The sequence below is a fragment of the Balaenoptera ricei genome, chromosome 6 (genome assembly GCF_028023285.1).
Source record: "Balaenoptera ricei isolate mBalRic1 chromosome 6, mBalRic1.hap2, whole genome shotgun sequence".
In the NCBI taxonomy this organism is placed as follows: Eukaryota; Metazoa; Chordata; class Mammalia; order Artiodactyla; family Balaenopteridae; genus Balaenoptera; species Balaenoptera ricei.
Window position 1 is genome coordinate 114,898,441 of NC_082644.1, and position 26,489 is coordinate 114,924,929.

At 58.1% G+C, this 26,489-nt stretch overlaps 1 protein-coding gene across 1 annotated transcript in view; it reads right to left on the reverse strand.

Annotated features, from left to right (window-relative positions):
* The window catches only part of NIBAN2 (niban apoptosis regulator 2), a 50,626-nt gene that overhangs the window by 2,134 nt on the left and 22,003 nt on the right, over positions 1–26,489 (reverse strand). The window contains exons 2-13 of the mRNA XM_059925667.1: positions 17,726–17,856; positions 12,438–12,566; positions 10,588–10,693; positions 9,234–9,401; positions 4,492–4,607; positions 3,855–3,959; positions 3,601–3,763; positions 2,348–2,535; positions 1,527–1,682; positions 948–1,064; positions 726–833; positions 459–570 (exon numbers count right to left, since the gene is read on the reverse strand). Coding sequence (XP_059781650.1) covers positions 459–570; positions 726–833; positions 948–1,064; positions 1,527–1,682; positions 2,348–2,535; positions 3,601–3,763; positions 3,855–3,959; positions 4,492–4,607; positions 9,234–9,401; positions 10,588–10,693; positions 12,438–12,566; positions 17,726–17,856 — 1,599 coding nt within the window. The remainder of the gene's footprint in view (positions 1–458; positions 571–725; positions 834–947; positions 1,065–1,526; positions 1,683–2,347; positions 2,536–3,600; positions 3,764–3,854; positions 3,960–4,491; positions 4,608–9,233; positions 9,402–10,587; positions 10,694–12,437; positions 12,567–17,725; positions 17,857–26,489) is intronic.

A 26,489-nucleotide genomic window follows, 5' to 3' on the forward strand; every position in this document is an offset into this window, starting at 1 on the left:
CAGGGCAAGAGAGCGGTGTCGGGACGTTCACCACGGGGCCGACGGCCGCCAGCACACCCTAGTGTGCCCAGCTGTGACCTGCATCATCCCCCAGAGGCCTCCCTCGGCCTGAGTGGGTGCTGTGACTGGGACGAGGCTTATTTCAGGCCTCAATGCCGGGAAGCAGGGGCTGTGACCCTAAACCCTGTCACTCATCTGATGCTCCCCAAAATGTCAAGGACCCACAAACAAACTAAGGCACAGGGATGCGATGCTACCCTCCTGGGGCCACACCGCTAGTAGTGGGCCCACCCCAGCCCACAGCGTAAGTCTTCTCTTTTCTTTGTAGCTTAGCTGACCCCACTAGGAAGACCTCTGGGTGGCCACCTCCACCACCCTCCAGGCAGTAAGGGTCCCAACAGCAGCAGCACCCCCCACCCAGCTCTGCAGCCAGCCCCCGGGGGCCGGGAGGCACGCACCCTGTAGGATGTCCTTCATGACCGTCTGCAACACCACTTCCTCGTACGTGTTCTCCACCAGGATGAACCTGGCAAAGTCCTCGAATATCAGCTCCTGGAACCGGGACAGCTCCTGCCGGGCGGGGTTGTGGGTGGGAGCAGAGAGGGGTGGCCAGGGCTGTTGGTCAGGCCCAGGGCTTGGGGCTAGCAGGGGGAGGGGAGGGGTGGGGGAGGGGAGTGGGGGGAGGGGAGGGGTGGGGGAGGGGAGTCGGGAGAGGGCGCACTTACCGACTTGCAGGTGGGCGCCAGCTTCTTGAGCAGGAACGGGATGGTGATCTGCAGCAGAGCCTCCCGGAAAAAGCGCTTCCGCACCGTGCTGCTGTCATAGTCATATTTCTGCCAGGAAAGAGGGGCCGGGGCTCTGGGTCAGGGAGCTCCACCGGCCCCTGGTCTGACCCGAGCCCCCGCGTCCCCCTGGGTGGAGGGGTGGGGCCAGGCCAGGCGGCTCACCTTCAGCACCCGCTCCAGGATGCGCTGGATGGACTTGCACAGCTCCTCCTTCGTGGGCCCCTTCCCCAGCTCCTGGTGCAGGAGGGTCTCGAAGGTGTACACAGCGTTGTCCATTTGCTGCCGGTGGGGCACACCACGGGGCACGTGAAAGGGGTGCCCACCGGCAGGAGGGGCGCCTGCGTGCTCAGCTGCCCGTTCACTTGCTCACTCCTGTACTGAGTGTCTAGCGTGCTGGCTCAGGACCGGGCACCAGGGCCAGTCCCTGCCTCAGGGAACCAGAGGCCCTGGGCCCTGTGGGAAGGGGCTTAGGGAGCAAGGAGGGCCTCCCAGAGGAAGGGGTCTCTGAGACCCAAAAGATGAGTCTGAATTAGCCAGGCGGGCAGAGGGACAGTGTCCGAACAGACCAGAGAGCAGCGCAGCAGAGAGCACGCCGGGGCCGAGCGTGGCTGCAGCGGGGCCCGTGAGGAGGACGAGGAGGGGGCCGGGGAGGAAGGCCACAGAGGCAGGGCCTCTTCCCCAGGAGATGGGGACCTGGGGACGGCGGGTGCGGGGGGAGCTGGGGTAGCACCCTGGGCTCACCTCACGCATGAGGATCTGGGCTCGCTGCTTGAACACAGACGTGCTGGACACGTCGAAACGCTGCTGCAGCCCATCGAGCCGCAGCGGCTCCATCTTCTCATAGCAGCTCTGCATCTTGAGGGGGTGGTACGCCAGCTGGGACAGCTTCTCCATGTACTGCAGGGAGGCAGAGGCACGCGGGACCTGAGCGGGGGCCGCCAGAGTAGCCAGGCAGCCCCCAGCCCTGCGGCTGGCACCCGGGAAGGCCATCCGGGCGTGGCGGCCACAAGGGCAAGCGCTGGAGGACCCGGGACAGGAGGCAGGAGGAGTGGGGTCCGGCAGCACAGCGTGTGGGGAGAGGCCAGCCCGGGTGCTGCGTGACCCTGGGCAAATTGCTCACCTTCTCTTAGCCTCAGTTTCCTCAGCCTGCAAATCAGGAGATGGTTTTTCATGATCTCTAAGGTCTTCTATGGCTCTCAAATTCTATGATTATTATTGTCAAGGGACTCAGTTTGGGGTGTAGAAGAGGCTAAGATTACAGGACCAATTCTATCTGCACCTGACAATTATGTGGGGCTCCAGGCAGCCGACTACCCCAATATGGGGTCTGTGGAAGACCGTTCACCCCGAGAACCAGCGAACTCAGGAGTGAGAGGGGCTGGCTCCATTTGTGGGGTACACGAAACAGCACCTGTGTACCTGCCCGGCCCCTCGGTCTCCCGCAGCCCCTCCGTTCACAGGTTATGCCCCGGAGGGGAGCGGCCAGCCCTGATCACAGTGAGGGTCTGACGGGGGGGCCAGACCAAACCCAAACCCAAACCCGGGGCCAGTGCCTGGCTCACCTCGCCCAGCTTGTCGATGCCGCCCTCATTGATGACGTTCAGGTTCATGTCGGTGACCTCCTTGAAGAAGACGTCCCGCACTTCGGTGAAGCCCTGGCTGGTGGGCACCATCAGGGCCTCCAGGATGGACGGGATATAGGGCTGGACATGATTCCGGACACACACCTCCGCCTTGGGGAGGATGGAGGCTGCACCGAGGGAGCTGGTTAGCGGATGGCACCCCCGGTAGCAACTCCCACCATCCCAGACCCCCAGGCTAGCGGCAGGCTGCCGTATTATTCTTTAAAGAAAACCACTGGACAACATTAGCAAACTGAAGGATTCTTGAGGAACAGCTGATAACGCAGCACAAATAACGGAGTTCTGAGACTGGACCCTGATGTTCCTGAAACTGTGATGGCAAGAAACTAAGAAAACTGCTAGTGTAAAGGTCTCTAGGTTGGCAGTTTTTCTGCTTAGCCAGAGGAAGAAAACTCACCTCTGGGGGTCTTGCTCCTTCATTTAAAAAAAAAAAAAAATGAAAAACACTTCAGTGGCTTCAATGAGCCTCTGGGTTTTGCAAACCCCGATTCTGCTATGGAATGGTGTGGCCTGACTCAGCCCAACTATGGAAAAGGCTGCTTCCCTGTGGGCAGGGACCGTCTCCAAGACATTCTGACCAAGGCATTTTTTAGCCAGGGGGTGTTCTGACGTCCCTCCTTCTCCCCTGCCCAGCTAACATTATTTGTTCCACACAATAAATGTCAACTCTCGGTGTCCTCCCCAGCTCGCAGTGAGTACAGCTGTTAGAGAATAACCCTCGGGCAACTGACGACAGTCACAACTGTGGCCAGCGTGTGATGGAGGACAAGTGAGCGAAAGGATCCCATCAGGCTCGGAACAGAAAGGAGCATCAACTGACCCGGGAAAGGCTGGCTGAATGTGAATCACCAAAGTCAAGCTGATGTCGCTAAAACGACACATGGCAGATCTGATGACCAAAGATTAACAGAAGGCTTGAACCTCCTCAACATCATTTAGGTCACCAAGATCTGAGTCTATAGAAATAACAGCTGACAAACAACTCACAGGGGTTGGAAGAACAATGGCTCAGATTTGATTCTGGTGTTTTAAAAATAATCAATGAATCAAGTCATTCCTGTGAAATGTAAGCGGATCCCTGAAACAGGCAGGAGGGATGCCCTGACCCCGGAGGGCGGGTGGTCCCAGCACGTCCACCAGGTGATGACAACCATAGCAGGTGGCCCGCCTACCTCGGATCTTGCTGGCCAGGTGTTCCTTGGAGGTGATGATCTGGTCCATGTCGGTGCGGATGACCGCCTCCATGGCCGGCCGGGCCAGCTGTAGCTTGGACAGCACGGCCTCAAAGCGTGCCTTGGCCTGTTCATACACCATGCGGTACACGGTGTCCGAGATCTGTGGGCAGGGCGGAGGTGTCAGAGCCAGGCTGAGGGTGCCAGGCAGCTGCAGGCCCCCCACCCCTGCTCCCAAGCCCAGGTCTGCCCACCTGGATCCACTGCCGCTGTCGCTCCTGCGGTTTCCCCTTCAGCCGGGGGGCGAGCTCGGCCTTCAGCTCAGGGCCCAGCTCCTCCATCACCAGGTTGCTCAGGATCTAGGACCGGGAGGCACAGGCCGGGGCAGGGGTTGGAGCATGCCCAGCCCCCTCCATATTCCGGCAAGCCCGGCCACTCAAGCCTCCCCTCAAAGCTGCTCTTCGCTCCACGTCTCCACTGCCCTCCCTCCTGAGCATCATTCCCACGGGTCCCACCTTACCTGCCTGGGTGTCCTGTAGGATCCTGTAGGCGCCCCACCTCAGGACCGTTGCACATGCTGCCACCCTGTCTGGAATACCACACCCTGCCCCCCTTGCCTGCACATGGAAGTGTGTGTGTTTACTTGTCAAACGTCTGTTTCTCCCTCTAGACAGCTCCCTGAGGGCCAGGACTGCGTCCCTCCCACAGTGCACCCCAGCACCTAGCCCAGGGTCGGTGCTCAGTTAATGACTGAACAAAATACCAAGCAGCTCCCCCTGCGGGATCCGCCTCAGCCGCCACCCGTCCAAAGCTGCAGCCAGCGCCCCAGACCCCTGCCTGTGTACCCCGCGCCGACTTGCGCAGCCCCCCCGCCAGCCTCCCTGGCCTCACCTGCACCTCGTTCCCACACAGCATCTCCCAGGTGCCGTACAGCTCCTTGCACTGGCGGTACATGCGGATGGCGTCAGTGAACGCGGGGCCCTCCACCTTGGAGTCCTCAGGGATCCCTGCCCGGGAGAGGGATGGAGAGAGGAGGTCGGTAGTATGGCCCGTGCCCTCCACCAAGACCAAGGGGTTGACTGCCCAAACTCCCCCCACCTCTGACCCCCACGGCTCTTGTAGTAACAGCCTCAGGAGTAGTTGCAGTGACAGTAACGATAATAACCCACCAAGAGCAGTGGACAGTAAGACAGCCCTCCTCCGTATCCTCCTCATCTCCTTCAATCCTCCCAACCAGCCCGAGATGTGGGCACTGTCACTTCCTCTGCTTTTCCAGATGAAGAAACAGGCTCCGAGGTCAGGCCACTGCCGAGGGTCCAAGGCCAGCGAGCGGCAGAGCCAAGACCAGAAGCCACCACCACCACCAAGGAGAGGCCACCCAGCATGGCAGACAGCATACCAGAGGCACCCGGAGACCCTCCCTCCATCAGGGGCCTGCCAACTTTCCCCGCAAAGGGCCAGACAGTAAATAGTCTCAGCTTTGTGGGCCAGACGATCTCCGTCCCAGCCATTCAACCTGCCGTTGTAGCAGGAAAGCAGCCGCAGGCAGTGTGTGAACAAACGAGCCAATAAAACTGGATTTATTAAAATAGGCGATGAGCCCAATTTGGCTCACGGGCCATGGTTTGCATAGCCTCGTTGCAGGTCATTGAACCCTAAGGGACCTCAGTTCTCCCTTCTGAATAGTGGGAGCAATGATCAGCCTGGCCTCACACACCCACTGTGGGGCTGCAGGGACCACAGTGTGAACTGTGAAGGCAGGGCCCGGGAGGAGGCCCCAGCGAGCACCACGTCGCACTTTATTAGCAACTGCAGCCACGAATGGCTCCTGCTGCCCTGGGTCCGCCTTGCTCACCGCCGTGCATCCAGGGGACTGGAAATACCATTTCTCACTTTTGTCATTGATGGTGGCGGTGGTGGCCCAGAGGAGTTTGCCCACCTCCCCCGTGCTGGCGAGGGGGTCAGCGAACAAGGCATGGGCCTCAGACTGGGTGCTGGGGGGGCAGGCTGCAGGAAGTCGCAACATCTGACTTCGGGACGAACGTGCTTAAACACCTCGCAGGCAGGCAGCTGGCGGCTACCCTGGCCGCGAGCCTCTGACCGCTGTATCCCCAGAGCCAAGGGAAGGGGAAATGGCAGCCAGTGCCTCCGAAACCCCGACTTCCACTGCAGTGACTACGGGCTGAGTCACCCCCACAGAGAAAAAGCCCCTCTCTGGCGTGGGGAGAACCCCTCCCCTCCACATCCGCTGACCCAGGGATCACACTGCCTGGCGGGGCTGGAAGAGAGCTCAGAGGTGGGGAAACTGAGGCCCAGCCCCAGCCCTGCAGTGGCAGCTCCGTGGACTGGCATGGGGGCGTGAGGGGCGTCTCACCCTGCATTTCAGGGACCTGAGATGAGGAGGGAGTGACGGGGGCAGAGCAGGGGTGTCCCAGCTGGGGTGCCACGCAGAGCCCTGGGATGGGTGCTGCCCAGCTGGGCCAGGGGAGGAAGCCCCTCAGGCTTAAGGAGGGGCACCGTCTCCCAGAGGCCCGGTTTTGCCTAGAAAAACCCCGCCGTGCGTCACGCGCAGCCTTCCTCACGCCGGGGCACTTACAGTCCGCACACGGCAAGCCGGATGTGCCGGGCACGGCCGCTCTCCAGGTGGCGGGACGCTGAGCCAGAGGGTTGGGCAGCAGGAAGGAGGCCGCTGATGCCCTGGGCTCTGGCCAGTCAGACGTGCAGCCTCAGACCCTCAGGACGTCCCTACTCTGCACGCCGAGTGGCTCAGTCGAAAGGGAGGGTCACCCCTCCCGAGCTCTTCCCCTGAGCCTGGCTGTCAGGGGCTGAACTGTGTCCCTTCTAAGTCCTATGTTGAAGTCCTGACCCCCAGCGCCCTCAGAATGTGACTGTCTGGAGACAGGGACTTAGAGAGGTAATTAAGTTAAAATGAGGGGCTTAGGCTCGGCCCTGATCCCATATGTATGACTGGTGTCCTCAGAAGAAGAAACCTGGACAAATTGCGCCCACAGAGGGGACACGTGTGAGGACATAGGCAGACGGCAGCTGCCTGCTGGTCAAGGAGAGAGACCTTGGAAGAAAACAGACCTGCTGACACCTGGATCTGGGGCTTCCAGCCTCCAGAACTGTGCAAAAATAAATTTCTGTTGTTTAAGCCACCCAGTCTGTGGTCCCGTGTTACTGCAGACTAAGGCTGAGGCTGCACACGCATTCCCTCACCTAATCCCCAAACGGCTCCCAGAGGGACAGCTGTTCTCAGCCCCACTTTCCCCGATGAGGAAACGGGCCCAGGGAGGCAGTCACTGGCTCGAGGCCACACGGCTAGTAAACGGCAGCCCCAGGGCCTGAGCCCAGACGGGCCAACTCTAGCGAGACCTGGAGACTTCCTGCCCGTGGGGTCCTCAGGGTCAGGCTGAGAAAGGAAGCTACATTCCTCAGGCCCGGGCAGCAGGCAGAGGGGGACGGCGGTCAGACAGGAAGAGGCCTTGACCTCTGCACCCCAGGCCCAGCCCGAGGGGGCAGCTCCGTACCCCGCTGCCTCTTGCTGCCCCAGCTGCTCCGGGAATGCAGGATGTGGGCGGGGGCCGGGACGAACTGTGTCCACCCAGCTCGGCCTCCTTCCCCAGCCACCCCCCACTTCCTGGCAGCCCCCGGAGTGAGCAATTCCAGGCCCTGCAAATTCCAGGCCCAGCCTCCGAGGAAGCCGAGAACTTTCCCACAGTCCTCAGGGTGGAGGAAAGGCTCCTCTAAAACCGCCCCGTCAGCTCCCAACACCTTGCAGCCGCAGGACGCCTCTCCCCCCGCCCCAGCAGCTCTCCCCGGCCTCCCCTCCTGCCCACAGGACCCACACCCATTACCCCTCAGCCTCCTGGCTGAGCGCTCGCTATGTGCTAGGCACGGGGCCAAGAGCTCTACCCAGCCCAGCTCATGTATTCCTCTCCACGATCCAGCAAAGTTTATCACAACTGCCATTGTGCGCATGGGGAACGGCGGCTCTTCCCCACCTGGTCTGTCCCCACCCAGACTGGCCTGGGGTCACCTGGCCAGGTCTGCCACTAGCCTTGGAAACCTGCAGAGGGAGGAGCTGGGCCAGGGAGGGGGGAGGGGGAAGAGGAGGAGGGCGGAAGGAGGAGGGACGGTGCCCCAGGCCAAGCAGCCGGAGCCCAGATCGCCTCGGCCCAGTCCTGGCCCCTCAGCCCCCGGGGACCTGGGAACAGGAGGCTCTTTGTGGGCGGCAGGGGCTGGCCTGACTGAAGACCTGGTTCCTGCTGCCCGGCAGATTCCAGCCGGGGCAGAGGCAGCCCTGGACAGCGGAGAGGACAGGGGGCAGGTGGGGTGAGCCGAGTCACCGCACAGCCGCCTCCAGGCGTGGGTGCCCACTGTCCATCCACCGGGTGGAGCTGCGCCCAAGGCATGCCCGGCGGGGAGAGTAGGGCAGAGGCAAGGGCAGGGCGGGAGCAGCGGCCTCCCTCTGCTGCCCGGAGGCCAGGTCACCGGGAAGGAATTTCAGGGTCCAGGATGGGGTTGCTCCTCCCGTAAGGGCAGAAAGCCCCTCATGCCCCACCCCCCCGCTGAGAGACAATCACAAGCCTTTTTGATCAAACTCCCTAAAGCCCTACAAGGCCCTCCAGACCTGACCCCAGTGCCCCCTCCAGGCCCATTTCCAGGCCCCCCCCTCCCCACTTCAGGGCCTTGTGCATCCTCCTCTAAACCGCCCACACCCCTGGGCCTCCCTTCATGCTTGCTGCGACCTCCGTCTGGAACTCACCTCCCTCTGCTCTAGAACTATTCATCCTCCAGGTCTCAGCTGAACCCTGGCCTCCTCAAGGAAGCCGCCCTGATCTACCCCTCCCCACACACAGGATCAGCACCCCCAATACATACACACCCTCCAGGTTCCCCAGGTGGCTCCCACCCAGCACCCAGCACAGCTGTGACTCATCACCCCCTGGTGTCCTCATCTGTTTAACATCTGTCTCCCCACCAGGCTGCCGGCAGCACGGGGACAGGGACCATGTCTTGCTTCCCTGTTGCATCCTCAGTGCCCAGCCCTGGGTCTGGCTCAGAGACATTAAAAGGTTTGCTAAATGAATGAGTGAACTGGAAGAGACCTTGTAACTTTACAGATGAAGACAGTGAGGCCCTGAGGGAGGAAGGGAACTTCCCAGACTATGGTACAGGTCACTGATAAGAAAGAAATGATACCATAGAAAAATCTTCACCAAGCATTGAGTGGATTCTCACTGTGAATCCTCACGAACCCTCTGAGACACAGGAGAGATTATTATCCCCATTTTACAGAGGCTTCAAAAGGTAAGTTGGTCTCCTAAGGTCCAACTGGACCTTGCTGGAAAGTGGCAGAATCAGGATTTTTATTCTGTGACCCAAGGGCTCAACAACTGCGTCCCTCTGAGAACAATATCCCAAATTTTTTTTCGGAGCATCACAGAACTGTTTTCATCAAGGAAGAAGGTGAAGGGCAGCATGACAATGGTTTCTAACAACCCCAGAAGGAAAAGCAGAACAGCTCATAGAGCAGGGTTGCCACACCGCACTCAGCCACTAGGGGTCACCACTCAGCACATAATCCAGGTAACCCCGCTCCCAGCTCCTGGTGCCTAAAGGCCGCTCACCATTGTTGCAGTGCCGGACGCAGTCCTGCAGAACAGCCTGCCACTTGTCCTGCTCAGCTTCCGTCATCACGCAGAAGTAGTAGTGACGCGCAGAAGGATGCCAGAGGATGAGCGGGAACTGCGTGGGGCACTTGAGGACGGGGGCACTGCCCGATTTTGATGTGGTCCCTGTGGAGACAGTGCCCTCTGAACAGCTGCCCTCTGTGGCTTCCCTCGGCCAGAGGACACCAGCAGCTGACCCCTCGCCCTACCATGAGGGGTAGGTTCAGGTCCAGAGAGGGCTGGCCTGTCCCGGGGTGACCAGAGAGTCAGTGGGGAGGCCACTTCCTTCTCTCTTGCTCCACAGCCTGGCTAAAGGAATGTCAGACTCCCCCAGCACCACTTCTCAGAGCTGGTGATGCAGCCACCTCCCTGGGGTCAGGTTCTAAACTCTGTGCACGAGGCACAAATAACACAGGGTCACAGCCCTCAGGGTCAAAGGCCAAGCATTACCTTCTTGGGTTTCCCTTCAAATTTCAGCAGCAGAGGCCAAAGTGTGGCTTAAATGTCCAAGTGGGGAGGGAGGTATGGGGGTGGGAGATAGAGAATAAATAAAAGGGGATTTTTCTCTCTCTGTTTTGTCCGCATGGATATTCGAGATCCAGCGAGATAAGTGGTCCTGGGCTGTGACCTCGCCACTCCTGTTAATAACAGGACAATGGCAGTTCTTCTCTGGGCCCTGGCTCTGGGTCCCTGCACTCGGCTCAGCACACACATCACCTCGTGGGGTCTACATAACACCCCAAAGTCAGCCCTCTCAGTGCAGGGGCTGGAATCCAGGAAAGCCAGACTCCAGCTGAGCCTTCCACCACCAAGTCCCTCACAAGGGTAAAAGCTGCCCCCACAAGGCCAGCATCTCCCTTACCCCTTGGTCTCCCTGGGATCATCTAAGAGGCAGATGTGACCCCACAAGGTTTCTGGGTGTCTCTGATCGGGTGGGGTCGCCTAGGATAGCTCGTCACAAACGCAGTATTGACTCAGCAGTTTACAAAGTGGGGCACCTGGACCATCTTCTCCTGGAAGCCTCTCAGGGACCCAGGGCAGAGGCAGGGTAGAGAGAGGTCCCCCAGCACAGCTGTGATCGCCAGGCTCAGGAAGCAGGGGCTCGGGTGGGGCAACCCCAATTCACTGTGTGGCCACAGGAAAACCCCTCTCAGGCCTCCCTTTGGAGGCTCAGGTTGTGCTGGGCACCTGCTGCTAGCTCTAGCCCCAGCTGGTCTTCCTGCAGATGTGGAGCCTGGAGCTCCAGGATCAGGGGCGCCCTCTCCCCTGGCCAAATCCCTGGGTGCTTCGCCTGGGATGGGTGGTCCTTTACCTGGTAAGGAGTTGCCAACAAGCTCCAGGTACTGGTCCAGGGAGGTGAGAATTTTGTAGCCTGCACTGTTGATGACAGCTCGGGGTGGGACCTGCCGCTCATAAGCCTGAGGAGGGGGCAAGAGAGATGGTCCCTGGGGGTTACATGTATGGCCAAGCCCAAACCCCGTCTCCATCCCTGGCTCCAGGGCCCCACTCAGTGTTGCCTGCCCAAGTCAGGGAAGAGGAGGAGGAGAAGGAAGAAGGGGAGGAGGGGGAGAGAGAGGAGTTTGACCACCACCATGACTAGGGGCAACATGGTGTAGTGACCTGGACCCAGGGTCTGGACTCAAATCCTGACTCCACTGAGTACCGTCTGTGTGATGCCAAGGATAAGCACCTCCTTTGCTTTAGTTTCCTCATCTATAAAACCAGTGTAATAACAGTTCCTACCTCCCAGGGCTGCACGAGGACCCAGTGAGATAATCCACATAACGTATAGCACAGTGCCTGGCACAGCAAGGGTCAGGGAGCACTGCTGAGGTGACTGTTATTATTATCACCACTGCACCTACAGTCTCTACGAGCAGCAGCTACCACTAGCCGAGTGTTCATTACATACCAGGCCCTGTGCTACGGTCTCTGCATGCTTCATTTCACAGAATTCTCACAATCCAGAGGTGGGTACCATTATTAACCCCAAGTTTACATCGCTGGTAAGGTAGCCAACCTGCACGCGAACCTGGTCTGTCAGCCCCTAGAGCCCAGGGTCTTTGACCATTTCCCTGAACTGTCCACTAACTTCCTAAGTCCCCTTGGGAGGAGAATGAGGATTGGGCGCTGCTTTCTTCTTACACCAGTGGGGAGAAAAAATAGTTCTGACGTAGGAGCTCATACAGCAGGGCTGCCATGCTGCACTCAGCCACTAGGTGTCACTACTCAACACATTTCTTAAGAGTGGCTGGAACCTCCAGGGCAATGATTTTCAAAGCGTGGTCCCTGCTTAGCAGCATCAATGTCACCCTGGAACTTGTCAGAAATGCATATTCTTGGCCCCCCTCCAGACCTGAATCAAACTCAGGGTAGGCCCAGCAACCTGTTTTTTAACAAGCCCTCCCGGTGAGTCTGGTGCATCCCTCAAAACAGAGGGCACTCAAGCCTGTCCTTCGGCTGTTCTGCAGAAATGTTTGGTAGAAGGGTCTGTGGCTCAACCAGGTGGGGCTTCCCTAAGGGCCCAAAGCAAAGGAACAATCGAAGGACACCCATCCCCCCACTGCAGGGCACAGAGTTGCAAGGGGGGGCATCAGGAAGGAAACAGATAGGACCACCACCCAGGGGTCCTCTGAGGCAGGGAATGGCCAGTTAGCTGCTGCTGTTGAAGAGCAAGGAAGGGAGGGGCTGGGGAGCAGCAGGAAGCCCAGGCAGGAAGGTGGCTGAGGGGGAGGAGGGCGCTGGAAATGGAGAGATTTGGCGGGACTCGGGGGTGGGCAGGAGGAGCCAGTGATGAGTGGCCGATGGGGGGAGAGGCAGAGTGAAAGGGGACCCCAGAGAGCTGGGTGCCTGGATGGATGAAATGCCACTTAGAGAGGGCACGCAGCACAGCAAGGTATGGGGAGGCCGGAAGGGGTGGGGGGAGGCTGCTGAGGTTCTGCTGTGGCCCTGGCAACAGTCAGTGGGGGGAGGGGGGGAGGGATGCGGGTGGAGGTAACGGAGTCTCAGGCTTAGGAATGGGGGGCGTGCAGCATCAACTAGTGTAGAAGACAGCAAGCCGGGGGGAGCTGCGGAGAAAGGGAAGAAGCGGCCTGGCCAGGCCCAGGAGAAGCGGGGGGCTCCGCGGGGGCACCCACAGCTGGGATGGGCTGGGGGCCTCACCACTTTGTTCTCGTAGAGCACCAGCCCATAGTTGTGCGGCACGAGGCTGAAGCGGTTCCTCCACTTCTTGTTGTCTTCCTGGCACTGGAAGAGGTTCCCCGAGAAGATGATGCGCTCATCCAAGGGCACCTATGGGAGGGAAAGGGCAGGGAGTGAGACCCAGCATGGGAATGGGGTCCTCCAAGAAGGTGAGCACGTCCGCCATCCTGACCTCACCAAGGCCTCCGAGGCAGGGCTGCATGTCACGCATTTGGCAGATGAGGAAAGTGAGGCTCAGGGCAGTGAAGGGGGCCCCCCCTGGGGTCCAGGAGGATCAGACGTGATGCCACGACTTGAACCCAGGCCAGGCACCACAATACCGGACCCAGACAGAATCCCACCCCATCCTGGCCCTAGGCAGACACGGCTGCCTCGGGACAGCTCTCTAGAGCACGAGGCAGGCTGCTTCCCCATCCACCCCCACTGCAGCGCGGGTGTGCGACAGTCACTCCAGCCGGAGGGGGCATGCCCACCGGCCAGCACCGGTAAGGCCCCAGCACCTGGGCAAATCTCTTTCCAGCTCTGGGCCTGTTTCCCCTTGGGGCAACAAAAACTTGACCACGGTGGCTCCACAGAGCCTCCCCAGCTCTGGCGACTGACAAGATGGTCTCCATGAATCTGGGTGGGGGAGGAGGGGACCTCAGCCTGGAGGGTTCCCATCTGACCAGCATCCTGGCGGACTAGTGGCCAGTGTGGGCAGCAGAAACGCCCAGACCTTCCTGCAAAGCCCTAGCTTTGACTCGACCGCTGACTCAGTGTGACTTCAGGCCTGTCACATCACTTCTCTGAGCCCCAGTTTCCTCATCTGTCAAATGGGACAATGATAGCACCGACTTCACCGAGGTATCTCGAGGATTCTGTGCAAAGATCATGCAGGCAGTCGGCACCTGGCAGGCAGTACGATACGCGGAGCCACCATGACCACTATTGAGGTTACTGTCAGTGTCATTCTCCAGCTCCTGGGGCTGACTTATTTGGGGAGGGGGAGGGGTGACTTGTTTCAGGAGGAGGAGGGGTGGCCGTCCCGGAGCGAGTGCTTCCTGAGCAGACCCGCACTGGGAAGCTTCAGGAAAGGAGAGACAGAGGCCACAAGGGAGCAGCCCTCCCCCTGGATGGGAGGAGCTCGGGGAGTCAAGTGCTCCTGTTTCTCAGCAGCTTCTATCTGTTCTACAACAAATACGGTGCCTTCTGCAAAAAGAAACATGCATCATGTGTAATAAAGGGAGAAAGTACTGATATCGGTCTTAATGGTGCCTAACCCTTCCTAGCTTCCTCGCTCGGCTTCTGGGTCTGCCCCGCAGCTGGAGTCAGAGGTGAGCGGCCCCTCCCAAGGCATCCTCACCCCCCAGCCCTCTCCCTTCACACGCAGCCTCCTCTCCCCAGCAACCTCCCGCCACTCTTCAAGGGGAAATGCCAAAACATTCTTGGAAAATGAGGCCCTATTGTACTCAAACAATAGGCCCCCGAAGACTGCTTCCTACCCAGGGATAAAAATATTTACAGGAAAAGAAAACGGTTCCCCCTACCACGCACCTCTCCCCCCCACACACACACAGTGGGCTTTGCCCAAGTCACAAAGCTGGGCTCAGTGGTCTATATTTAGACTGGGGCCTACTCTCAACCCAGCTCTTGAATCTCCATGTCTCCTAGAAAGAAAAGAGCAGACAGAGCTCTCCCAACGCCCTGGTCAGACTCTCACTCCCATCCCCAGGCCCCCGGTCTGCAGTCTTCCTCTCTGCTTAAAGCCGGAGCCCAGGCTTGGCCGGTGGGAGGCTGAGGGCACAAGCTCACCACCCAGGCGGGCCTGCCCGGGCGAGTGGGGCTCAGCAGCGCCCCCAAGTCCACCCCTAGATCCTGGGACAGCCCGTGATGGGTAGGTGGTGTGGGTTTGGGTTTTATTTTTATGACCTTCAAATGGCACAGTCACGTGTCCACTGGAAGGTCTGCAGGAAACGAAATGGAACCCGACGGCCCAGGCCAAATATTCTGGACTCTGCAAAGCTCTCTGATGCCACGATGGGCATCTTGGGTAAATGGTGAATGGTTAGAGCACAGTCTCCGGGCTCCGACAGCCCGAGTTCCAGTCCCAGCTCCACGGCCCACAGCACGGGAGCCCAGACAGGTGACTCCACCTGGCCAAGCCTCAGTGTCCACATCTGGGATGGGGACGGGACTAAACCACAATCCCTCCGAGCAGTGTCGTACTGGCTGTATGAGCAGTGCCCACACAAAAGGACTGCTGTTTTTATTATTACTATTACTTGTATTATTATTAACTGTATTGTTATTGTATTATTATTTCTTTTTTTTTTTAAGAGGAAATGTCATTTATTTATTTATTTATTTGCCGCACCTTGCAGCAGGTGGGATCTTACTTCCCCGACCAGGGATCGAACCCGTGTCCCCTGCATTGGGAGCGCAGAGTCTTAACCACTGGACCACCAGGGAAGTGCCTGCATTATTATTTCTACCAAAAACAATTTATGTGATGATGATGATGATTTCTAGTATTATACTGTTATCATGACTTAGCCTCACGATGGTCAGTTTACTGAATGAGAAAATGGGACCAAAATTCCTCCTTTTCAGGGATTGTGGGTGATTTCATCTTACTCTTCCTGCTTACATGTTACTTCTGTTTTCTTACCACAAATACTCAACCTTGTGGGTGTTAAAGGCGTTTCTTATGCAGAGTAAATGCTTAGCGCGTCAGGCAAACCCATTTCTGTCTTAGGTTATTGGGACCCAGGTTGCCTGTGACATCTCCTTCCAAATAGGGGAGCAATTCCAGTTCTGCCCACTGGAAGCAGCTCACCTGGGCTGGGTCCAAGGCCATCTTTCCTATTTCACAGGTGTGCTCCTGCCAGATACCCAGGCCAGGCCACATCTACTGTCACAGGGTCGGGAGGTTGCCATGACATCAGGAGACCAGTCTTTTCTGGGCCCCAAATCAAAGGGACGTGTGATGCTCTGAGAGGCTCTGACACACAGCCCTGACCTCCCGTTCACCCCAGGCAGGCTGGGGGTCAAGACAGAAAGAGACTTTGGTCAGGAATCTGGAACCTGGCTTGAGTCCTGCTTCCACCACCCTGGGCCAGCCATTTAAAGGCTCAGCTTCGGGCCTCTGCACGTGCCATTCCCATGGTCTGATATTCCTTCTCCCATCAGGTCTTCCACTGAGATGGCCCTTCTTCCAGGAAGCCCTCTTGGGCCACCCAGACAAGTCAGGCCCCACTGTCCGAGTCCACCCCGTCATCTCCTTCACAGCGCCCACTTTATCGTGTAAAGGGCTGTTTACTGTCTCCCTGAGTGTCTGGGGGCAGCAAGGGCAGCGTGGCCCCAGCACCTGACCCGTCACAGTCAGTGTGTGTCCCGAGTAGGGGGCCTGTCTCTCGGCGCAATCCTTTAGTCTCAATGGCAGCTCTCCCACCCCACTGACTTGACGCCTCCAGCCGTTCCTCCTGCTGAGATGACACCAAAGGGTAACAAATCCTCAAAGCCTGGTCAAGTGATGCCAGCTCCCACCCCTTTGGTCTCATGATAAACAGGGACACCTTTAGTCCCTTGGTTTTGGGGGAGGGCGGGGAGTGGCATGAATCAACTCCCAGTGGGGCCTTTGCGGGCTCTTCCTTCTGCTCTGCCCCCTCCTGTCCCCCCTGCGCACCCCGCTATGCCCACGCCCCTGCCCACACCGTTCCCCCTTCCAGAGACGCCTTCCCAATAATCCGAATCCCACCTAGCCTTCCGAGCGCCATGTGATGCCCGCCCCCTCCACAAAGCTGCTCTCTCCTCTGGCCCATGACTCTTCACTCTGGGCACCATTTCACAGACAGAAAAACAGGCTCGGCAAGGCGAAGCCACGTGTCTGAGGTTACCCAGTGGTGGGGACTCACACCCCCATCGGTCCTCTCACTGAATCCTCATCCTCCTCTATGCAGGACATACCCATTTGGCAGATGAGGAAACAGCCCTGAAGCTTACATCAATGGCCCAGGCCACCAGTTAATAAGAGGATTTGAACCCAAGGCCCCCCGAGTTCTTTCCCACCAGACCACGGGGTTCCGGCCTCCATCCCTCAGCTACGGCACTGCCCCCGGCCCCTCGAAGCCTGAGCACAGGATGACCCGGGCAGCCCCGAAGAAGGCGACAGGACTGGGGGCGGAAGCTGTGGCGAGGTGAGCAAGGGCGACTTCACAGCCCACCAACCATGGAATTTCAGCCACGAATGCCCTGAGCTCCAGGCACTGGGGTTGGCTGGCTGACCAGCTTCAGACACCACTTCCGGAGGGACCAGCTTGGCCAGTCTGATCCCCAGAGAGAAGCTGCTGGGCGCTCTGCCAGGGGCCACCAGCCAGGAATAAGTAGCCTCTGTGCTGCCACTCAGCCACTCCAGGGCCGGGCCACCTGCAGAGGAGTGGGGCTGGCACCCTTCCTCCTCATCACCCCTCCTTCTGCCACCTGCCCGGCCATCCAGTGGGCAGAGGGTGAAGGTCACTGAAAGGGAATGACCCAAGTAAGGGGACGTGCAGTGCCCTCAAACAGGACTTCCCTGGGCTCACACAGGGCCCCTGCAGCACCCCCAGAGGAGCAAGGGTTGGCCTCTCACCCCAGGTGCTCAGACCCAGGCCTGGCGGCCCCCAGCCGGAAACCCAGAGCCCCACCAGGGCCCCGGCTAGTCCCGCACTTCCTCGGTGCCTTTCCCATCCCTAGGCCCCTGCCAGGGCCGGCCACAGGATCCCCTCCCCAGGAGAGGCTCCCTCGCCTCCTCCGGCCCATGCTGACCCCCAGGCTGGAGCCGGGCAGCCTCCAGTCCTCACTGGACAATTATTTACGGTGCAAACATAATCCTACCACTGATAACGGGACAATGACAAGGCCAGGGATGATGCCAGTGTCAGCCACACCCGCCCAGCCCAGGCACCCAGCCGCCAGGTGCGGGAGGCGTGCTCACCTGGCTTTACAGAGGAGGACACTGAGGCCCCACAGGTGAGGGAATTAGCTCGCGGGCACACAGACCGTAAGAGTAGGAGCTGGGCTTGGACCAGGCCTGTCAAGATGACTCAGAGCCCCAGCTCTGCTGACGGAGGGGCTGGCCCGGGGGGAGTCGCCCACAGTGCTAAAGGGGCCTCGACACCACCACCAGGTCACCTGCCTATTCAGAAGCCGGGTGCGGCCCTTAGAGACCATCCAGCAACAACGGGAAACCGAGGCCACGGAGGCCGCCCTGCCCCTGGCCCAGCGCCTCTCACCTTGCGCCAGAGCAGCTGGGCCTGTGGCGCCCCGGTGCCCTCGATCTCATGCCGCATGCTGTTGAAGAGGGCCACACCATACTGGTCCTCGTAGAAGCGGAGGAACTCCGTCAGGATCTTCCCGGTTTTCTCTGAAAGGGAGGGACAAAGGGGCCGTGAGGTTGGTGCAGTTGTTTCCGGGCAGCAACCCTGCCCCAGGGAGGGGCACCCGCCTTCCCCCAAATCCCAGTTCATAGAATCGTCCGCACGAGCTCCGTGTTTTCCGTGTTTGCATCTGCGCTGCATTCCTGGTAGGCGTGGTGCATTTCCCACACACACGTGGGTGAGCCTCTGGGCGGGGAAAGGGGCAATGACCCCGACAGAGAAACCACCAAAGACACGAGAAACCAACAGACGTGTGAAACGACGCTCAGCCTCACCAGCCAGCAAACAAACGCAAGCGGAACCAAGATTCCGTTTTCCCCTGTCAGACCAGCCAGGACCAGCCAGGACGAGAACAGGCACCTTAACCAGATCTGGGGGAGCGGGAAGTTGGGACGGCCTTTTTGGAGGGGGACCACAGCTGCGTGCACAGTTCCAAGGGACCATGGGTGCCCTTCGATGTTGCACTTGCTCCTGTAGGAATCCAGCCCACAGAACTCGCACAAGGACAGCAGGCATCTATGCACCAGAAATCACCAGAAACAAGCCAATTGTGCACGTGGGGAATGATTCAATACCTAGCAGTTCACCCAGGACGGTCAGAAGATTAAGGGGACCTAGGTACAGGTACCACCAACAAAGGGAAGGTGTCCGTACTCTGCCACGTAAAGAAAACAGTACTACAGAATCCCACACTGAATATCATCTCATTTAAAATTATTCCTGTGTGTGCGTATGAGTTATTTATGCTTGGAGACCTCCAGAAAGAGGTCCAGAAGGCAGCACTCCAGGCTGTTAAGGGCGGCGCATGTGGGTGTGGGAATGAGAAGCACAGAGCAAATTTCATTTTCTGCTTTATTCACTTGTATAGCATTTGAACTATTTTATGAGCGTGATTCTTTTCACAGTAAAAAAATAAACATTCTAAAATCAACTCATCTACCAAGTTAACATCCCCTTTGCTTTCACTGGCTGTTTGCTTCTCTCTTCGGCTAAAGCAGTTTCTGAACAGAGAAGGGGAGTACTGGGGCGCCAGCGCAGGCCCAGCACATGCTGCCTGGGCGTCCCCATTTACAGATGAAGAAACTGAGATCCAGAGAGGGTTGTAACACATGCCGAGGGCGCCTTCTCCTTGGGCAAGGCTTCCCGGTCCTGAGTAGCTGCAGCTCGAGTCCTGACCTGGGGGTCGTGCTGACCCACTGTGCGGCTCCCCTCTCTGGGCCTCAGTTTCCCCCTGCACACCGTGAGGACCAGACTCAATAATGGACAGGCCCTACCACCTTGGACAGTCTTGGATTCCAGGTTCCAAAGACCTGGTCCTTTCTCAGAGGAGAAAGGGCTGATGTGACGCCGTCCCTCCCATGGCTGGCCTCTGGATACTGAGGGCACCCAGCTAGGACAGCATTTCATTTAGTCCTCTCAATAGCTCTATGGGGTACGGCTGGTGTTATCCCCAGTTACAGAGGAGGACGCCGAGACTCAGAGAGGTTAAGTCACTGGCACAAGGTCACACAGCTAGTGAGTGGCATAACTCGAATGCAGTCCTGGGGCCCAGCCAGGAGGTGGTGGCTGGGGAGGAAGGCTGAGAGCAGGTGGCACATCCCACACCTAGGGTCTCGGGCAGGCCCACTCCCTCCACTCCTTCCAGAGGCAGCTCAGCCCATGGGTCCCTCTCTACAGGCCTGTGCTCCCCTTTCCTGGAATGAGTTAGTGTCTGTTCAGATTCTGTGTGGGGGGAGGAAGGGGAGAACAAATGAGGAATTTGCTTTGAATGCCTATTTTTTAAAAACTATAAACAACCAGAACTCTCTCGAACACCACGGGAATTGTTTTGAAAAATGATGAGGCGGGCTGGGGGTGGGGGAAGACGAGGTAATGCACTGGAGCCAAACAGAGAAAACAGGACCAGTAGACAACAACAATATTGATAAAACATGTAATCGTCATCATAATCGCTCCCTTTTATTGAGTGCTAACCCAAGCCAGTGTGGGTGGGCAAGTTTCACATGCAGGATCTCAAAGAATCTTCACAAAAACCCTAGGGAGTCAGTGCTATTGTTTTCGCATTTTAGGGATGCGGAGGCTTGCAGACCCAGCATTGGAGAGCCGGGTTCTCAGCCTCCAGCCCAGGGTTTTGCCCCAGCTCTGCCTCAAACAGCCGGACAGCCAATGGGCACTGTCCCAGCACGCAGGATGGGTAGGCTTGGCCCTCGGATCTCAAGGGTCCTTCAGCAACAGCTCTAGGATGCCTGACTCAGTCCTGATGCACCCAGCCTCAGACACAGCATTACTTCCAGAAGGGCTAGAATATGCCCTGATGCGTGGGAAGCCAGGCCCAGGAGGAAGCTGCCATCCTGTGTCGGGACTCAAACCCAGGTCTGTCTGACTCACAGCATGTTCTCAGCTGCCGGGTCAGCGAAGCCCAGACATCACGTCCTGGCAGGGAAGGGCCCAGCCAGAAGGCCCAGGCATCGCCCCATCGAGGGGCACACCAAGGCCCACGTTGGGCGGGACTGTGGGTTGAAGAGGAAGCCAGGGGAGGCCGAGGAAGTGAAAAAGAGAACGAGCTGACCCAGATGGAGACAGAAAACGAAGGTGAGACTGACAGGCCTGATGCATCCAGACTGAGAGGGGCAGAGTAGGAGGCAAGAAGGAAATTCATTCCTGACCTCTCATGTTGGGATGCAGAAAAGTTATCCAAGTGATGCTGTGGGAGCAGGGTCCAGCAGTAGAGGGCACGAGGAGTGGGAGAGGAGAAGTCACCCGGCAGAGGGTGGAGAGGGGAGAGGGTACGGGCAGAAATATGGGTTGCCTCACTCAAAGGAGTAGGAAACGAGAAGACAGCCTCATGGGCGCTGCACCCCCAAACAGACTGCAGCAGCCCTGATTTCACCCAACCGCCATCACAGGCATGCCTTGCTACCCAAACTCGAGAACCATATAGACCTGGACCTGTTTTCAGATAAACTCTTTGCTACCTGAGATTCCAGAACCAAACAGATCAGACAGTGTGGGGTCTCTCAGTACCCAAATCTGCTCTCCAACCTGGGAGCCGAATGGATTGGGATAGGGAGGGAGGCTGGTCTCTATCTAAGGACTGAGTGCAAACCCCGGGAGGGTGGGCCTGGCACAGGCAGGGGCTGAGCAAGGGGGCCGCCCACTCACCAAGCGGTTACTGAGTGCCCACTCCACGCCACGCCCCAGGGGCTGCGGACGCTGCCGCCCTCCGGGTGAGAGGTTAGGGGCTAGGAGGAGGGTCCCGGGAGCGCCAGGGAACTGGGTAGCTCAGCTGAGGTTTGGCAGCAGAGGGAGCGCTGGAAAGGGAAGACCGTGAGGGAAGAGGGCCGCGGGATGGCTTCTTGGCAGCCCGGAGCACATTCTTGAGAGATGTCCTAAGACAGCTTGGGAGGAACTGCCACGTGCTGGTACAGAGGAAGTGCCACAGGAAGGCAGAGGATGAGGACTCGGGGGGCTGTGCAGGGGGGCCTAGGTGTCAGGGCTGGAAGACCTCGGAGAGGCAGGTGGGGGAGGGGGTCCAGTCCCCTCCGGGAACAAAGGGCTCCCAGAGGAGGAGCCCCGAACAGAGTCCCCCAGCAGCCTCTCCGGCCGGACGCTGCGGAGGAGGATGCAGGCGGCACTGCAGCCCTGGAGAGGCTCCCCCTGCCAGCTGAGCTCGGGGGCCACGGCCCAGGCAGCCCCTCCCTGCAAGGCCTGCTCAGCACCCCACTCTCTCCCTCCTCGCCACCCTGCAGCGGCAATCTCCCTGGAGCTGCCAGAGGGGTTTATTGACTCGAATCCCTGCCTGGGTGTCCACGGGTGGTCCCGAGGCCTCAGGCGCCCCTCTCTCCTCCACACCCACCTGTACCAGCTCTTCCTGCTTCTTCCCAAGGCGTCGGGAGACACCACATGCCAGGGATTCAGGGCCTCATCACCCCAAAGGGGACTGTGAGCCAGAGAGGGTGAGGGGCTCACCTGAGGCCGCAGAGCCAGACCGAGGCAGCCGGGGCTCTAGCCACAGCCTGCTGGCCCCCTCCTGGTCCCGGCTCTGACCACCGTCCACAGGGCCCCACAGGGCATCCCTCCTCGCAGTGGGCAGAGGAGAAGTAGGTTGTGGCCCATCTCCAGAGGCAGGGCCGACGGCAGGGGTCCCTGGCCGGGGAACTGGGAGGCCCTGGCTAGTTGTAGCGATGCAGTTGCTGCTGGGAGCTACGGAGAGAGGCTGAGCTGGAGCAGTCTGAGGGTGAGTGCCGGCCTCACCCACTCTCCACGCTTTCTCACACATCCTCCCTCCTTTCCTGCACTCAGACCCAGATGCTCTAGGATAAGAAGGTAGGGGGGTACTGATGGAGCCTGCCCTCCAGCCCCAGGCCCTGTGAGGTCAGAATCCCAGTTCTGAAGACCCAGCCCCACAAGCTGCCTAGCTCTCTCAGAGCCTCAAGTTCCCCATCTGTAAAATGGGCATAACAGATGGGTCCAGTTCAGGACCTCCATAAATGTTACTACTAATCATAACCATCATGTTCAGCTTATAACAACAGTAAGGACTGTTTGAAAGTTTTATTAGCAGGTATAACTTTCATAGTTTGAAAAAATCCAATAAAGACTTTTTTTAAAAAAGAAGCAGGAAGAGAATCACAAAATAATAATGATAAGGATCGGTAGGTCTTCAACAAAGACCTGAAAAAGGGAGCGCTCCCTAGGAGGAAGGAACTGCGCAGGCAAGGGTAAGGGGGTGGGAACACCTGGACGGGTGCAAGGACCATGCAGGAACCCAGGTTCCCACCTGACCCTGGTGGGGCTCCCTTGGCATAATCTTCAGCCTCTGCGAGAGCCCAGAACCAATCGCTGGCCCCTCTTGTGCCCCTTTGCCAGCATATCCTGCAGAATTAGGAGGTAAGCTCATCCCACTCAGAGGCAGGGCCCGACACACACACACACACACACACACACACACACACACACACACACACACACACACACACACACAGTCTTCAAATGGCCCCGAGGTGAATACAGGTAAATAAACCCTCCATTTACAGGTGTATAAACCAAGGTCCAGAAAGATAAATGGCTCACGAAAGGTCATCTCGCTCATCAGTCAACAAAAGCTCCTGAGCACCTACATGGGGTTGTCATGGGACTACCTGCGGGGGTCCTGATACCCTTATGAAACCAAGAGCAGCACATGAATTCTGGGAATCTGTGTGCAGCCACCACTGTGCTCTGCGACCTCAGGGAGCCACTGCCCACCCGGGGCCTCCACCTCCACACAACATCCACAGCATGAAGGCGTGGGCTCCACTCAGATTTGAAGAGGTCATTGCCCAGGACACGGAGGCCAGGGTGAAATACACACAGACACACACACACACACACACACACACACACACACACACACACTCACTCACTCATTCTCTCTCACTCTCTCTGGCTCTCTCAACCTCTCTCTCCCTGCCCGCCGCCCCAAGGGCTGTTTTGGAGTCTTTTTTTTTGTTTTGGAGTCTTTTGGCGAGCTGGTTGACTAAGGGATCTTGCATCTGTATCTCTGGTTCTTAGGATGGCTCTGCTCCCCAGATGACTGGAACCATGTCTCCAAAGCCTGTACCCTTTGGGACCATCGAGGGTGACCCAGAGGGGCCTCCTTACCAGCCAGTCTTCCTGACTCTGCCCCCAGAACTAACTCCCAGAGTTGACTGGGTTGCCTTTCCACTGAGGACTTGTGTCTGTTCAACAGCTCAGGTAATGCTGATAGATTGTCACCCCCACTTTATAGATAAGGAAACTGAGGCTCAGGGTGACTTGGAGACCTTCTGAAAGACACTTAGCCTAGGGAATTCCCTGGCAGTCCAGTGGTTAGGACTCCGCACTCTCACTGATGAGGGCCCCGCTTCGATCCCTACTTGGGGAACTAAAATCCCATTAAGTGCAGCACAGCCAAAAAAACAAAAAAGACACTCAGCCTAAAAGGGGAAAGAGGTGGGTTTCAAACCTAGTCTCACATCAAAGCCTACACATTCCCCCACCTCGTAAAGCCTCTTCATTCCCAACACAATTTCCAAGGCTCTGCCCTACACTTTCTTGCTGGATCTCTGCCTATTCCCTAGAGGCAGGCAACACAGGCTTTACAATCCCCATTCTACAGATGAGGAAACCAAGGTTCAGAAAGGCAAAATGACTTTCCCAAGGTCACACAGCTGGTGAGTAAGAGCCAAGACTGAAGTCTGGGCTCTCCAGCCCCTACCTGGTCGGAGCTGGCAGGGAAACTTCACTCCTACTGGGTCTTCATTTGTCAATCTTCTGTGGACCTCGATCTTCCTACTTGCAAAATGGGTGGGTGGGTCCCCATTGGCTCAGCTGATCTAAAATCTCAAAGATGATCTAATCAGTGCCGGGCTCTCCCCAGGAGCTGACTGGGATGCTGGCCTCAGCACCATTTCTTTTTTTTTTTTTTTTTAATAAATTTATTTATTTTATTTATTGAAAATATTTTTGGCCATGTTGGGTCTTTGTTGCTGCGCGCAGGCTTTCTCTAGTAGTGGCGAGCGGGCGCTACCTTTCATTGCAGCGCGCAGCCTTCTCATTGCGGTGGCTTCTCTCGTTGTGGAGCATGGGCTCTAGGCGTGCAGGCTTCAGTAGTTGCAGCACGCGGGCTCAGTAGTTGTGGCGCACGGGCTTAGTTGCTCCGCGGCATGTGGGATCTTCCCAGACCAGGGCTCGAACCCATGCCCCCTGCATTGGCAGGCGGATTCTCAACCACTGTGCCACCAGGGAAGCCCTCAGCACCATTTCTGAGCTGCTGGTGAGTCAGCTCTGAGTGGAAGCTGACCACAGCCCCCTTGGGCTGGACAGAAGAACTGGGGGCAGGGGGTGCAGCAAGACCCAGCATCACCCCCACCTGCAAACACAGCACCATCTCCACTGGGCATTCAGGCTCTGGGCTCAAGTTCCAGCTCTGCTACCAACTAGCTGTGTGACCTTGGCCAAGGTACTTCCCCTCTCTGAGCCTCTGTTTCTCCCTCTGCAAAACAGCACAACAGTATCTGCCTGATCAGGTTATAAGAAGATCAATGGGCTAACGAGCATAATGTACTTCACCCTGGCAAGGAGGAGGCATGTTGCTAATGGGGGCTCCTATAAAGTGCCTCTTGTCTAAGGTTCCTCTAACCCAGGGAGAGGCCCTTGAAACAGGCGGAGCAAACCCTGGCTTGGCCCGGCCCAACCCCAGAACCAGCACCACCAGCAGTCAAGGCAGCCAGAAGAATGTTAATCTCTGATTTTCCAAACTGACAGCGTTAAGGATCACACTACTTCCTGCACTCAGAGAGCAGGGGCTGGGCAAGAACTGGGGAGGCCCCAAGGTGGCCTGAAGTTCCCTGGTTACTCTGGGGGCCACTGTGCTCAGAAAGAAGGGGCTTGCTGAGCTGAGGATGGGAGGAAGGAGTACAGAGGTCCTCGGAGAAAGGGCCCAGAAAGGTACATTCCGAGAGCCTCCAGTGCCAAGCTAAGGAGATGCTTTGCCTTCTCATGGCCCTCCCAAGCCCAGCACACGCCATACCCGTGCTAAGCCTCCTACCTGGATCATCCCCCCCAATCCTCAACTCAGCCCTGGGGAGGTGGTGTCTGAATTGGAGGAATGTTTAAGGCGAGGAGACGGAGCCCCAGAGAACTGCCAAGTCCCTCAGCCGGGAAGCAGCAGAGGCAGGATCTGAGCCCAGGTCTGGGACCCCCTCTACACTGACAAGGCACCAAGACGAAGAAGACGCTCTCCAGCCAAGATCACATCAGCCCTGTGCCAACCGTGGGGGCTTCACGCTGGTCCCAGCCCTGGATTGGCCCGAGCTGAGGGCACTGTGCCAGACCTGTGCCTGGCTCATCCGGTCCCTCCAGTGGGCTCCAGGGACACACCTCACCCACGAGCCCGGCCCCGTTTCAGGGCTGAGAGATTTGCCGACTGAAACCAGGAGGGCAGCACCCTGTAGGGTGGGGCAGGGCCACAACCTGCCTGCCTGGTTCCCAGAGCCAAAGGAAGCAGGCCCCGGGGCGGGAAGGTGGGGGAGGCGGGGGATACCAACCCCACCCACCCCAGAGCCAAAGGGACAGCAGAGGCAGAGTTGGGGCAGGGACTGAGTTTCCCTGTGTCACAGAGTTGTCCGAAGTACCACCATCTCCATCATCTGCCTGGGACAGCCAGGAAAGCTTGAGGTCCAGAGCAGTGGAGACACTCTCCTAGGGTCACACAGCATGTCCTGACAGAGCCGGGTCGGCACGCCAGCCCTCAGTGCCCAGCCCAGGGCCTTTCTGCTCAACACCCCCTATTATCGCTACTAACACATAACAGCAACAGCCACTTGCTCGGCAGCTCCTCTGGACCCAGGACGGCGCTGCACATTACACGAGTTATTCTATGTGCTGTCCCCACTTTACATAGAAGAAAACTGAAATTCAGAGAGTTTAAGTGATTCCTCCAAGGACACACAGCTTATAAATTATATGGACCCAGAACAGTCTGAGTGTTAACAGGGAACAAAAGTTTGGGCAAATGCATCTCACCTCCACCTTCCAGACTGCCAGCCCCTGGGGCTCGTCACAGCACTGGCCCTGTGTGTGGCCACCGTCAGAAAGG